The following is a 15218-nucleotide window of genomic DNA, read 5'->3' on the forward strand; positions in this document are numbered from 1 at the left end:
GAATCATGAAAGAGGTTTACCGGCTGCCCAGGAGGAAGGATTTTATTGTTTATGGCCGACGCGAACTGAGACGGTCACAGGCTTTTGATATGCTAACAAACCTAGTCGGTGTTAGTGCGGAAATCAATGAAGCTAGGGTCCCCCTGATAAGAGAAAAAAAACCATTTTGAAAAGATGAGTATGGTATCGACCAGATGGGAGAAGGCTATTGTTTTGGCCAGCTCTGCTGATAAGGTCTCTCCCTTAATCCCCGAACAAAGCGACTCTTTAGGAGAAGTAATTAAACGACTCGCACACGTGTGTTTGATTGTCCCGAGGCGATGCAAAGAACTGGGATGTTGGGTGGTGTCTGTTACACTAGGGCAGCCTAGCGAGCAACCACCCTATAGAATGAGTAATTCAGTGACTAAAGGGCTGACGAACACAGAGGTGTGTATTGGCAATGTAATACGGCTGTCTCAAGCCAGCTTGATAGCGAACCTTGAAAAAAATGAGTTCGGCCACACGAAGGTCACTTACCTGGGAATTGTGGTGACGCAGGGGCAGCTGGCAGCAATGCAAGCTAAAGTGTGGGCTATCTCTGACATCCCAACCCCGACAGACAAGAGGGCCCTCAGAAGGCTCTTGGAGATGGTGGGGTACTGTAGGAAGTTTTGCAATAACTCTGTGGTTACTACCCCTCCCCCTCCTACTAAACCCTTGCAAGAGAAAACTAAGTTGGAATGGGACGACCCTTGTTATTGTGGTCCGGGACGAAACCAAATGAGAGGGTTACATTGATCGCAATTCATCAGTGTTTTTGGCCACTATGAAGTTTGCTAAATTGGAGCCTGGTCTAAGGGATTATTAATAACACATATAAAAGGAACAGAAAATGTGATGGCTGACTGTCTGTCAGGTGTTGATAACTTCAAACTCGCTGTATTAGCCAAATAGCTGATAAAGATGTATATTTGTGTGTATCAAATAATGTATTCATGTTTGTAATTTTTACCCCTGGTAAAAATCCTTAAAGGGGGGAAGTGTGACAAGAATACACATCGATAAAGATGTTAGCTGTCTTGAGCTGGCACCAGTGGGATCAGTAGTTGGTCTGCCACCTATCTTCAGGAGAGAGAGAGATAAGGAAAACAATGGAGCAGCATTTGGAGATGTGTAATGAAGGGGAAGGAGAGCTGTCAAGATCGGCTCCCCCTTTGAACCCTGAACTGTTTGAAGTGATGGACAGGCGATACCCCAGCAGGGGGATAAAAAGGGACAGGTTCGCTAAGGCAGGACACACACACGACACCCGAGGTAACGAGACCCTGGAAGCGGTGCACCTTTCACAAGTCGGTGGGAAGTTCTTGGACAGCTGATCGCGGGATCAAGCCATAGACGCTTAGGGTGGAAAGGCACGATCGGCGGGAACCTGGTGTGTGTCCACCCTTGCCTGGGTGCTGGGTTCACCGCAGAGAAACGATCGTATCTGGAAACGGAGGGGTCACGGTCGGTGACCTCAGATGACATCACAAAGGACTCGCCCGAAAGCTGACTGCGAAGGTCTGTGTGGAAGCCTTGAATATCATTCGTTTTGCTCTCTCTCTCCTTCCCCCCACTGTCCATCGCCACGGCAGCGATTACTGCGAACTGAACTGAACTTTGCGTCACTTTGAAACTGGTCATTTACCCCTAGACAACGATAGAGCTTGATTGATCCTGTTATCTTAATTCTGTGTACATGTATGTTTATCATTGCTGAACTGTTGCATTCATTATCCTTTTGATTAGAGTACTGTGTTGCTTGTTTCTTTAATAAAACTTTCTTAGTTCTAGTAATCCAGACTCCAACTGAGTGATCCATTTCTGCTGGTTTGGCAACCCAGTTACGGGGTATGTAACACCTCGAACAGAAAATCCTACACAAAGAAATGGATATGGCTCAGTCTATCGTGGGTAAAGCCCTCCACACCTGAGCACATCTTCATGGAGCATTGTCTTAGGAAAGCAGCATCCCTCATCGGGGCCCCCACCACCCATGTCACGCTCTCTTTTCACTGTTGCCATCAGGAGGAAGGTACAGGAGCCTCAGGACTCACACCAGAAAGTTCTGGAACAGTTATTACACCTCAACCATCAGGCTCATGAACAAAAGGGGATAACTACCCTAATTTAATGACTCTTTTATCTTGGTATATCATGCATATTATTAATTGCTATTTATTATCTGCATTTGCACAGTTTATTTAGTTTACAGTTCCTGATGTTTACAGATCCTGTTTATAGTCTCTTTTTCATAGATTTGCTAAGTATGCCTGCAGAAAAAGAATCACAGGGTTTTATGTGGTGACATGTGTACTCTGATAATAAATTTTGCTTTGAACTTTGAACTGTTTCTGCAACCTATGGACTCACTTTCAAGGACTCTTCATCTCATGTTCTCGATATTTTTTGCTTATTTATTTATTATTATTTTTTTACTTTTTTCTCTCCTTTGTATTTGTACAGTTGTCTTTTGGACACTGGTTGTCTGCCCTGTTGAGTGCAGTCTTTCGTTGATTCTTTTATGGTTATTGGATTTATTGAGTATGCCCATAAGAAAATGAATCTCAGGGTTGTATAAGGTGACATATATGTACCTTGATAATAAACTTACCTTAAACTTCAAAAATGTGTCCTTTTTTTTTGAAGCCATACAGCAGTCTGGAACTTTATTTTTCTCGAGTGATCAGAAGTTTTTGAAGACCTGTATTTGTGGGAAATAAATTTTTCCCTTGCCAGTGTTGCATAAGAACAAGCAATTTTTAAAAGTAACTAGTATGAATCCTAACTAATTTTGAAGAGAATTTTAATGGACTCCACAGTTGGAGTTAAATTGTTTCATTGTGGCACTGCAGAGCTGATTGCATCAGCAGTTTTGATTAGTGAGAGCTGTTCTTAAGCATTCAACATCTTTCACAACAGAATATTAGTTCAAGCTGTTTAGGCTTATAGCTACTGCCTTTGAAGTCCTTATAGTTAAGTTTCAGCTGTTCTGCTTTTGCCAATATTATATTTTATAATTCAAAGAGTATTTAACCATTCCAAATTAAGAGAGAAGCTCTCTATGTTACTGGCCTAAAAATCATCTTTTAAAAAATAGACAAATATCTGCAGATGGTGTTCATTGTTTAATGAAATTTCTTTCAATTATTTGAAAAGAGGAAAGGCTTGAGTTGTTTTATTCTGAGGTGCAGTTGCCATTGGTGATCATTTTATTTATAACATCAAGGTAATGGAACTTGGCCCATCATGCTTTTGCTGCCTCTTAGAATCAGAATTGTATAGCATGGGAATGGACAAATTGAGCCAAATGTCCAAGGTAACCAGTGGTCAACTTTCTCTGATAATCTGTCACCCCGTACCTTGTCCATAGCCCTTTATGACTAACCAGTTGAAATGCTGATAAAAACACACTTTAAATTCTGTCAGCCACCCAGCTTCAGCCAATTTCTCAGGCAGTGCATTCCAGGCACAGGCCGCTCTGTACGTGAAGAAGATCCTCCTGTCTTTACCCCTCTATTTCGTATATGTCAATCATGTCCCTTCTTAACCTTCTGCACTCCAGAGAGAGCATAGCTACCTTCTCCAGTCTCTCCTCATAACTGAACCCTCTCCAATGCTATCACATTCTGCCTATACCCTTGTGCCCAGGACTACAGATACTTCTGCAATTGAGGTCTGACCAAGGATTACAATGCTGGAGCATATGCTCTCTACTTCTGTATTCGATGCCCAGACCAGTGCCCCAGATTCCTTCTGAACCATGTTATTTATTTGTATTGCCAATAACTTCTACTCCAAGGTCACTCTGTTCCTCCAAACTCCCAGAGACTCTTGCATTCATCCTGTAAGTCGTAGCCTCATTAATGCTCCTAAAATATGTCACCTCATATTTATCTGGATTAAACTCCATTTGCCATTTGTCAGTCCATTCTACCAACACATCAATGACTCACTGCAGTCTAAGATTATCTTGCACGCAATTAACAACTCTGCCAACCTCCATGTCATTTGTGAACTTGCTGATCTTGCTTTTTACATCCAAGTTATTTGTGCATATTACAAATATCAAGAGTCCTGGCACCAATCCTTGTGGAAACACCACTGGTCATAGACAATCAATTGTAAAAACAACCCACTACCATTACCCACTCCTATGACCAAGCCAATTTTGGATCTTACCATCTTACCAGCTTACCATCTTTCACTGGATCCCACGGGCTCTCACCTTCTCAACCAGCCTCCCATATAGTACCTTATCAAAGGCATTCTGAAGTCCAAGTAAATCACATCTATTATCCATAATACATTGTTACTTCTTCAAAGAGTTTAATCAGATTGGTCGGATGCGGTCTTCCCTTGACAAAGCTATGTTGGCTGTCTTACTAGATCAACTGTATATCGAAACTTAGAGGGAAATGCACCATCTACATTAACAACCAACACATGCAGAGGATGTTCTAGGGGCAGCACACAAATGTCGCCAATATGGCATGCCCACAACGTTCAGTAGAACATACAACAAGCAACAATCGTAAGCAAACTCCTTTTCCACCCCCCACCCACCCACGTCCACAGATGTCCAACCCCTTAGTATCTTCCTTTTCAAGCAATTGTTAATCTTGTTCCTCAGATTTTTTTCCCAGTGTTTTCACTGCTGCTCCCCGATTTAGTAATTTTCTTACCACTTAACAGACTTTTTCCTGCTGCCTCTCCTGAAAAGGGGATCATGATTGCTTTCCTACAGCCATTAGGTACCTCTCATGGGGCCAGTGAAGATCTAAACATCTCATCCAGAGCCCTGGCAAGCTCTTCCCTAGCACCCCACCCCCTCCCCTCTCGCTGTGTTCTCCAACTACAATACCTTTTTCTTCTGAGCCTACGGATAGAGAATATTTATTTCGAAACTCACCTGTAGCTTACAGCTCCACTCACAGGTTGCCCTTGGTAATCCAAATAAATTTCGAGCTCTGCTTTCTACCTAAAGCTCTTCATAGTTTTCTCAAAATATTTATCTAATTGTATTGCAGTTATCCGCTTTATCTGCTCTCTCTGTAAAGAAATTTCTCCTCATTATACAATAATTTTAAATGATCACATCATGAATTATCTTGGCCTAACTAAGTGCTACATTACTTTAAATCTTATCTTACTACTGTACTATACTGCTATAAGGAGATGCAATAGTGAGGCAAGCTTACACAGGCAATTTCATTAAATGTCCTTCACAACTACCACTGCTCGTAGATTATAAAGCTGATGTATTTCATATACCTCAAAAAATCATGTGAGTGTAAAATCACTAAACAGGATTTTCTGATATTACTGGACAGACTGTGACTGCATTGAAAATGGCAAGTTGAGAACAGATGAAGTCTGTGAAATCGGGATGCTAATTGAACCAAGGTCCCTTTAACTTTGTTGTATTATTCCATGCTGTTTCTCTAAGTAAAATAAAATTCATATTATCCTTGATTTTAAATACCCTGATAAGTATGACCTTGGCCTGTGTGAGTCTTTAGCTAGAAAGGTCAATGTTTCGTACCTACTTTAGGTATTTTAACATGTGATCCTCATTGCAATTTCACACCACTACATTAGAGGAGCTACATACTTGGAAGTGCTATATATTAATCATTAAACTGTGGCCTCATCTTTATTTCAGAGATACGTTTGGAAAATCTCTTTATCCTGGACAACATCTCACATAATGCCTTGTATAAAGAAGTAGATTACATGGTCATTCTTCATTGCTTCTTATCAGAACATACTTATGTATATTCATGAATGAATGTATTTAAAAGCTAGATTTCTTTCTTTTAGTTAGTAAAATTTAAGGCACATGGAGCAGAAATGGAGGCAGTGTTTCTCTACACTGTAAAGCAAAGACCCAGACAGCACAAGCTGAGCTGCTGCAGTACCATTATAGGAAGGTACAATAGGAAGCACGTTATGTAAGCAATTTTGTTATAACATGTGAGTATTGGTATTGTATTTATTATGGAAGTTGTCAATGTATCAAATTGTCATTTTGGAATATGACAGCTGACTTACGATTTGAAGGCATATATAAACAATGCAAAGACTTTAATATAGAATAAGTTCATACAATGACAATTTGGGTTGTTGTGCCTTTGTTGGCTCTTCAAAAATAATATATACTGAAGCTCGCCCTTTCACCTTCTGCTGTAAAATTGTTCCTTGCAGTACAGCTAATACCTAATAAAGGTAAGTTTATGGTCAAATAAATAAAAAACTCTACCTCATCTAGTGGTCATTACAAGTCTCTGCCCTTTACCACTGTGATTGGATAGGAATAGTAGCATATCATTTTGAGTCATTGTGCATAACACCACACAATGCCACAGCATTTTACCTTAAGGAGAGTTACGCTATTTTACCTAACTCTGTTTCATTTAACAATAAGTCATATTCGTAAAGAAAATCACAGCCTGGAGTGTTCTGTTGCATATGTAATTGAAGCTGCATTAAGGAATGGATTTAAAAAAAGGGTAAGAATGTTTACAATAGGTTAAATGAATTTTATTGACTTTGTGTAAACAAAATTGCTATTATTTCAGTTCTGCTAAAATGAAGAGGAGCCCTAAACCATAAGTGTTGAAATGTTTGTTGCTTAACTCTAAAGCTGTGTCATTTGTGGATGTTTAAGTAATACATGTATTGTTCAGTTTATGTTTTTGTGAGGAAATCTGAGACATTGTGTATTTATTCTGCAAAAATATGACTTTCATTTACATTCTAGGCATTTCCTGTAGGCAGTTCAACAGCACTAATACCTTGCACTATAGAATCTTTTAATATTTGTGGGGTGTTCCTGCTAAACAAATCAGCTTCTATTTTTGATTTTGGTAGGCAAAGGGAACAATAGTTGTATCCCATTCAAAGGTCAATTTTACTTCCAGGGTAAGTGGTTGTGGCTGGGGATAGCTGATAACTTATGAGCTGATCCAGATCTGTTGTAATTTCTTTCCCCTACCATCCCATTTATGCCTGGACTGTATTTTGTATATCCTTTACATTTATTTGGCTCTTGGTCTCCATTTTCACATCAAACTTAATGATCACTGCAACCTTGTTTCTGGAATTTTCTTTGTAATTCCTCTCATCCCAGTGGGATTTTATTCATAATCCTTTCACTTCTGCTGAAATCTTCACTGATCCATCCAACTAGAATTTACTTTTTACTCCCTGTTACAACTTTGCCTTTCATTCTCAGTACCTCACTGGAATTAACTCTGTTAAATACCACCACTCTTCTACCTTACTCCACCATTCCTCTACTCCCTCATGAAGTTAAAGACATATGGGCATGTCCCTTTTGACCCTCATCAATTTTATCAATACACCATAGAAAGTATTCTATCTGGATGCATGGCAACTGCTGCTCATGACCACAAAAGACAGCAGAGAATTGTGGACACAGCTCAGCACACCATGGCACCATGGAAGCTTGCCTTCCCTCCATGGACTCTGTCTACACTTCTTGTGCTTAGTAAAGCAGCCAGTATAATCAAACATCCTACCATTGAATCCAGACATTTTTCTCTTCTTCCTATCACACTTAAAAAAAAAATCAGGCAGGAGATGCAATGGTCTGCAAGCATGTAGCACCTGACCCAAGGACAGCTTCTGTCCTGCTGTTGTAAGATTATTGAATGTTTCCCTAGAATGACAAGATAGTCTCTGACCTCACAATCTACCTCATTGTGACCTTGCACCTTATACCACACTTTCTCTGTTCTGTAACACCTTTATTCTGCACCCTGTTACCGTTTTACCTTGTAATACATCAATGCACCATTAACATTGTCCTCTGATCGCCTAACTTTTTAGTAACCACTTTTGCCCTCCAAGATAGTGCCTGGAGATCTTAAGTTGTCTGGACACCTTTAAACAACAAGTTGATGACAGGCTGATCCTGTGTCTTGCTCGTATTTATCCTGTGAGGTTAACTAGACCTTGAAAATGTATTCAGCATGATTTAAGAACTTTCAATATGCTACAAGCTGTCAAAAGCCTAGTAAGCATGAAATTCAGACCTAATATTTCATGTGCAAAGTCCAAATTCAAATTCAAGGAGGAAGTGGGTGTTACTAAGTTATTGTGAAAATCAAAATATTTCTTTGGGTTTTGGCAGAGGACTGCATTTTGCTTACAAGAGTATTCAGATATTTTATCCTGTTGGCTGATGGTTCATTCTGACCCTGTCATATTTCTTCAAGAGCTAATGGAATGTTCTTCTTTAAATTTAGTTTTAAGAACAGGAGTACTTTGCTTAGATATCCTGGTCCTCAGATTCAGTTTCAGATGTATACATTACTGTGACGTTAGCACATTGAAATTAAAGTGTACAAAAACATCCAGCTATTTTTACGTAGTAGGAGAGGTGCTGTGACACTTCTCTTTCAAATTTCCTCACAAAAAGTAAAGGCCACTCCTTATTTAATTAATTTACAATCCATCTCTTTTCTGCTCTTTCTAAGTAATTAATATTGATCATGACATCCTGAAGAAGGGTCTCGGCCCGAAACGTCAACTGTACCTCTTCCTATAGATGCTGCCTGGCCTGCTGCGTTCCACCAGCATTTTATATACTTTATACTTTATTTTGTGTGTGTTGCTTGAATTTCCAGCATCTGCAGATTTCCTCGTGTTTGAATATTGATCATGCTGATTTTAGTGTTTAATCCTGGATGATTTTATGCCAGGGATTTGTTAAACCAAGGTTGAGTTTGTTTGCAATCAGAACAATTAAAATCTGTCACTGAGGAGAGGTTTCATAGGGCCAGGAGCCAAGGTTAGTATATTCCCAGCACAAGATAATACTTATACAGGAAAGGTGAGGTAAAATGGGAAATTTCTGTTTTGCTGATTCTGATTGAGACTGTCCCCAGTTCCTTAGAAATGTTGAAATCCGAGATTATTCATTGGTAGCATTGATATCACATTGGTTGTAATGAGTATGAATGATCTTTCAATTTTTCTGTAACCTCAGATGAAAGAAAAGCACTACTTCAGAGTGTGATTCTTCTTCCTGAAGCCAGGTCTCAGATGCTTATCGTAAAAATAAATATGATGGGGTGGAATGAGAGTCATTTGTCCCTTCTATCCAAACAGAGTCAATTGGTTATGTATTTTCTCAAGTATATTCACACACTAATCATTCATTCAATCATTAAAATTTCTGATGATAATTGCTTTTTCTTCTTCCTAATATCCTAGATTATTTTGATATTGATTTCTGGATTTATCTTTTCTGTATTTCATCAAAGTCATCTGGAAGTTGAATTGTCCAGATTCTTAATAACTTCTCATCACCATCTCAGTAAACCAAACCTGCAGTTTCTCCCTTCTTTACTTTTTAATTATCTCTGGCAGTAACCCAAGCTTAGCCTAGAAGAGTCTAAGTTCACATTAAATGTTTGTATTAATATTAATATTCTGCTAAAGGTCTTGGGGATGTAAGCAAAACTGGAAACCTGAAAGAGAAATAAATTTCCAGAAGGCACAATAGTGTAGGCAGCATCTGTGAGCAGAGAATTAAAGTTTACTAGTTCAGGTCAGTGACCTTTTTTCATATCCTCTTGAAGGTTCACTGCCCTAAGAACAGTTTCTCTTTCACAGATGCTGCCTGACTTCCCAGTACTTTCAGGATTTCATGAAGGTTAGAATTAGTTATAACACTAAAGATGAACTGCACTGCTGGAATAGATATTTAGTGAATGAGATATTAAATCAAATCTGAAATAAAAGTAGAAAATCTAAGTATATCTGTGAAGGGAACAGTGGTTCAAAGTTCAAAGTAATTTTATTATCAAAGTACATATATGTCACCATTTGCTACCATGAGATTCATTTTCTTGTGGGCATTCACCATAAATACAAAGAAACACAGTAGAATCAATGAAAATCTGCACACAAGATAAGGAGGGGAGGAGAAGATGGCGCGATGCAGCGCGCACGGCTGCTCCAAAATATCGTATTTGTTAAGTAGGGGCTGTGCACAATCCTGATTTGATGGAGACACATATGAGAAGCAGGGAGGAACATCTGGAGAAACTTCTGAAATGCCTGCTTCGCTGCCGCTGCTACTGTGCGATCGAGAATCTTCGGAGGGGAAAGCCCCAAATCCTCAGCTTTGCCTATTGCCTGTTGCCAGGTCTGGGGTCGAAGCGCTCAGCAGAGATGGTGCTCAGTGTCGGAGGTCTGGTCGGAGGCTCGAAGTTTTCGGACAGACTCAAGTCGGCTGTGGTCGGGTGCTTCCAGGGTGCTGCATCGGCAAGTTTGCAGTGCTGGAAGCTCATGGCAGGGAGAGTTTTTCTTCCTTCTACCGTCTGCGTGAGATGATGGGACTTTTGAGAGACTTTGAGACTTTTTTTTTACTGTGCCCATGGTCTGTTCTTTATCAAATTACGGTATTGCTTTGCACTGTAAATGTGCAAAGCAGTACCGTAATTGTTATGTGGTTTTTGTCAGGTTTTTTTAGTCTTGGTTTGTCTTGTGTTTCTGTGATATCTTTCTGGAGGAACATTGTATCATTTCTTAATGCATGCATTACTAAATGACAATAAAAGAGGACTGCGTGTCCTCATAATCTAATCTAAGATGGACAAATGCCCAATGTGCAAAAGACAACTATGCAAATACGAAAAGAAAAAAAACAAAAAAAATTATAATAATAAATAAATAAGCAATAATTAATGAAAACAAGAGATGAAGAGACTTTCATAATGAGCCCGATAAGTTGTGGGAACAGTTCAGTGTTGGGTTGAATGAAATTATCCACTCTGTTCAAGAGCTTGATGGTTGAGGAGTAATAACTGTTCCTAAACATGGAGGTGTGGGTCCTGAGGCTTCTGTACCTCCTTGATGGCAGCAGAGAGAAGAGAGCATGGCCTGGATGGTGGAGGTCCTTGATGACGGATGATGCTGTCTTGCGACTGTACTCCTCAATGGTGGGGCAGGCTTTATTCGTGATGGACTGGGTTGTATCCACTACCTTTTATAGGTTTTTCTGTTCGAAGGCATTGGTGTTTCCATACCAAGCCGTGATGCAACCAGTCAATATAGTTTCCACTGCACGTTTATAGAAGTTTGTCAAAGTTTTGGATGACATGCCGATTGTACGCAAGCTTCTAAGGTTTCAGAGATGAGGAACGTTGGGGCTGTTCTCCCCTGAACACACAAGATTTCAAGTTGACTGGTTGGAAGTATTTGTTGATGGCACCACACTGGCAAGAATTGCAGGCAATGTCCATTGAAATTAAAGGCTGGTGTGATGGAAGGTGAAATAAATTCTTTTTCTCTTTCCCTTTTCTGCTTTTATATTTTCAAGACCTTGAGGAGATTAGCATCCAATCAAACTGTAGTACAAAAACTAATCAGCCCACTGTATTGAATAAAATGAAAGTGAGTCTTAATAGTAACTTGTAATTTGTTTCTCATGCAGAACTTGCATTTATTTTCTGAGTTATAATCCCATAAAGCTCTGGAAGAACAGAAATAAAATCATTTGTGTTTTGAGAAATAATACTTTAATGTACTTATTGATGTCTATGTACCTGCTTTGGAGTTTTGCTTGGTATTCCAAAACATGACATGTTCCGATGCAATCGTCCCACATCCTCATTTTGTTTCTTGTTTTTCAATATGTAAAAGATAATTTGTTAATATCAGTGGGGTGTATTCATGTACTTTGCGGCCTCCATTTAATCCCAGTATAATCTGAGAATGAAAGATTATTTCAGTGACAAACAATATGTGGATAGATATCCAAATCTTTCAACACCTTGAGAAAGTATCAGCTCCTTCAGCTTTGAACTTAATGGCTGGTTCCGTGATGACCACAACCTTGATCTCTGCACTTTCAGTGCTTTAGTTTTGGCAAGTGGATGAGAGAGCAGAAATCTACAGATGAATTTAACAGACAAATAAATTCATTTTTATCTGGTCCCTTTTTACAGTTCCATCTTATTTCAAAGAGCTTTAGCATCAAATAAGCAGTTTTGAATGACAGTCACTCATGTAATTTAAGAAATGGAGCAGTTAATTTATGTACAGCAGGCATCAACAACGGTCAAATAATAATGTTGGGATAATTTGTTTCTGTGATGTTAATTGAAATTTTTAAATGGTTTAGAGATCAGGGTAGTCTCCCTTTGCTGTTCTTTACATTGATATCATCAGATCTTTCCTGACTGTAACCCATATTAACTCATAGTTTATCACATAGCTTTGACAGTGCAACAAACGTTATACTGCACAGAAGTGCCAGCCTAGATTAGTGGGCTAGTGATAGAGTTTTTAATCTATCTGAAGGAAGAGTTCTGGAAAGAAGCACTGGAGTTCTGAAAAGTTCCAAACAGTAGGCATCCCTTGGATGTTGCATTCAGAAATATGTTTCAAGATGAAGCTCAGTTCAAAATTGGAAGAATGCAATCTTTAAGAATCCATTAGGCCTTTATTTGTATTAGTTAAAAAAACATTAAACCTTATTTTGAAAATGATTTATTAGTTAGAAAGCCCAAGATATTCAGCTGTGGAGCATGGCCCTTGCTGATTTGAAGAGGAAGATGGTGATGTCATTTTGGTCAGAATACAGGTGTTCACCGCTTTTTGAACATTTGCTTTACGAAACCTCACTGTTATGAAAGACCTACATTAGTACCCTGTTTTCGCTTTCAGAAGATGTTTTTACTGTTACGAAGAAAGGCAGCGTGCGATAAAAAATCAGCGCGCGATAAAAGGCAGCGCACGCCCCGAGCAGCTGCTCTCCCCTGGATTGGGAACGGCATTGAGCAGCCATTAGTAAGATGAGTTCTAAGGTGTCGGAAAAGCCTGAAAGAGTAAGGGTGTTACACTTAGTGTAAAACTAGACATAATTAAGCATTTCGATCGTGGTGAACGAAGCAAGGACAAAGTGAGTTTGGTTTGTGGAAGTTGACGAAGATGATGTTGAAGAGGTTTTGGCATCCCATGACCAAGAACTGATAGATGAAGAGCTGGTGCAATTGGAAGAGGAAAGGATAACAATCGAAACCAAATGCAACCGAATGCAGGAAGTGAAGCAACTGCGTGAGATTTTCGCTGCAATGATAAAGTACGACTTTAATTTTGAAAGGGCACGTAGGTTTAGGGGATATTTGCAGGATGGTTTGAGTGCTTACAAACAACTGTATGATAAAAAAAAAATGCGCGAGGCTCAGCAGTCAAGCAAGCCTTCCACCTCGACCTTCGACATCGAGGCGGGCAGTCAAAGGAGAAGATGAGCTGCCTGCCCTGATCGAAGATGAGATGATACCCCCGTGTCCCACCACCCCAACACCCAGGCCCTGTACCCATTTGTGAAGAACGCAGCGGTAGCCGGGAGGCATACAGCACATCTTTAAGAAAAAAGCCGAAATAAACATGCTAATTAATTAGGTGCCGCCTAGCATGTAATTGTCGGTCCAGATCAGAGGCGATGCAATCGGCAATCGCCAATGATCCGCGCCGACATTTACGTGCCGGGCAGCACCTAATTAATTAGCATGTTTATTTCGGCTTTTTTCTTAAAGATGTGCTGTGTGGCTTCCGGCTACCACTGCGTTCTTCGCGGCAATGTATCGGGTCGGCAGCCTGGAGGGTGGGGGCCACTGCACCACCCAGCCTGCAATGACTCAGTCTAACACACTATCATCAGTGTGCTTGGCGCTGTTTTCCCAATTCTGGTAAGTGATACTACACTGTACATACATTATTTCTACTTTATATAGGCTCTGTATTTTTACATGTTATTTGGTAGATTTGGCAGCTTCATAGTTTAAAGGTTACTGGAGAGCGCGTTTATGCCAACAGCGCTTGCGTGAGATTTTCTGCCGAGAGCGCTTGCGTGAGATTTTCGCTACGGAGATCTGTGCTGGCAATCGTAGAGAAGTATTTCTACTTTATATAGGCTGTGTATTTATCATATGATTCCTGCTTTTACTATATGTTACTGTTATTTTAGGTTTTATGTGTTATTTGGCATGATTTGGTAGGTTATTTTGGGTCTGCGAACGCTCACAAAATTTTCCCATATAAATAAATGGTAATTGCTTCTTCGCTTGACAACATTTCAGCTTACGAACTGTTTCATAGGAATGCTCTACCTTCGGATGGCGGGGGAAACCTGTATATGTGAATGGCCACAATTAGATTGGTTTGATAATAATTAAAGTGCAATTTAAAAAGCAGAATTTCACAAACAATAAAGATATGTCTGAGGTATTTTTCATTCCTAACACTAATTTTGGGATTGATCACATTTTTGACCATTGACAGATGAACTCTTTGAACACATATCATTTGGATTTATTGTAAAAGCCGTAAAGAGCCTGACTGGTGGGAACTTGCTTGATTTAAATTCACTTCACATTTACATATACCCCCTATGGATGTATTCTGCTTCACCTCATGTAATTTCAGCGTCAGCTATAAAATATCAAACTGCCTGCAAACTAGTGAAAGTAAAGTCAGAAGATATTTATTCATGTATTCTACTTTTTTTGTTTCATCAGAAATGTGTGTACTGCAGGAAAAAAGTGAAGAGCAGCACGGGAGCCTGTATCCAGTGTTCATACGAGCATTGCTCAACATCTTTTCATGTGACGTGTGCACATGCTGCAGGGGTTGTAATGGAACCAGATGACTGGCCCTATGTTGTATCCATTATCTGCTTTAAGCACAAGGCGAACAGTCAGAATGTAAGTGACCATATCAGTTATGTTGGTCTTTCAATGATAACTTTCAACATGTTTTACCACATTGATTAATAGCGATCATGCTAAAATTACTTCAAACTGTACCTCCTAAATTCAACAAGTAATTGTGATTATTGGAAATTGGAACTGCAAAAAAATCTGAAATTAAAAACAAGAAAATGCCGGAAACAGTCGGAAGATCAGGCAGTATTGGTGGGAAAAAGAGAGTATTTAAGGTATGGGAGCCTTCATTAGAAGTGAGAGAGAAAACATTATAATTTTTAAATTGCGGGTGGAGATGAGTAGAACAAGGGGACTCTTTCTGATAGGGTGAGACTTATTGAGTTAATGTGGTTCCAAACTGCTACTTTCCCTGCTCTCTCTGCTGCTGAAAACTATTTTAGATTATCTGTCTCACTTCTGATGGTGAAATATTAGTTATTTCTTTTTCCATAG

At 39.5% G+C, this 15218-nt stretch overlaps 1 protein-coding gene across 2 annotated transcripts in view; it reads left to right on the forward strand.

Moving 5' to 3' along the window:
* The window catches only part of kdm4b (lysine (K)-specific demethylase 4B), a 576222-nt gene that overhangs the window by 527443 nt on the left and 33561 nt on the right, over positions 1-15218 (forward strand). For both annotated transcript variants that reach the window (XM_063032523.1, XM_063032524.1), the window contains one exon: positions 14580-14765. In XM_063032523.1, coding sequence (XP_062888593.1) covers positions 14580-14765 — 186 coding nt within the window. The remainder of the gene's footprint in view (positions 1-14579; positions 14766-15218) is intronic.

Source organism: Mobula hypostoma, chromosome 24, assembly GCF_963921235.1.
Source record: "Mobula hypostoma chromosome 24, sMobHyp1.1, whole genome shotgun sequence".
NCBI lineage: Eukaryota > Metazoa > Chordata > Chondrichthyes > Myliobatiformes > Myliobatidae > Mobula > Mobula hypostoma.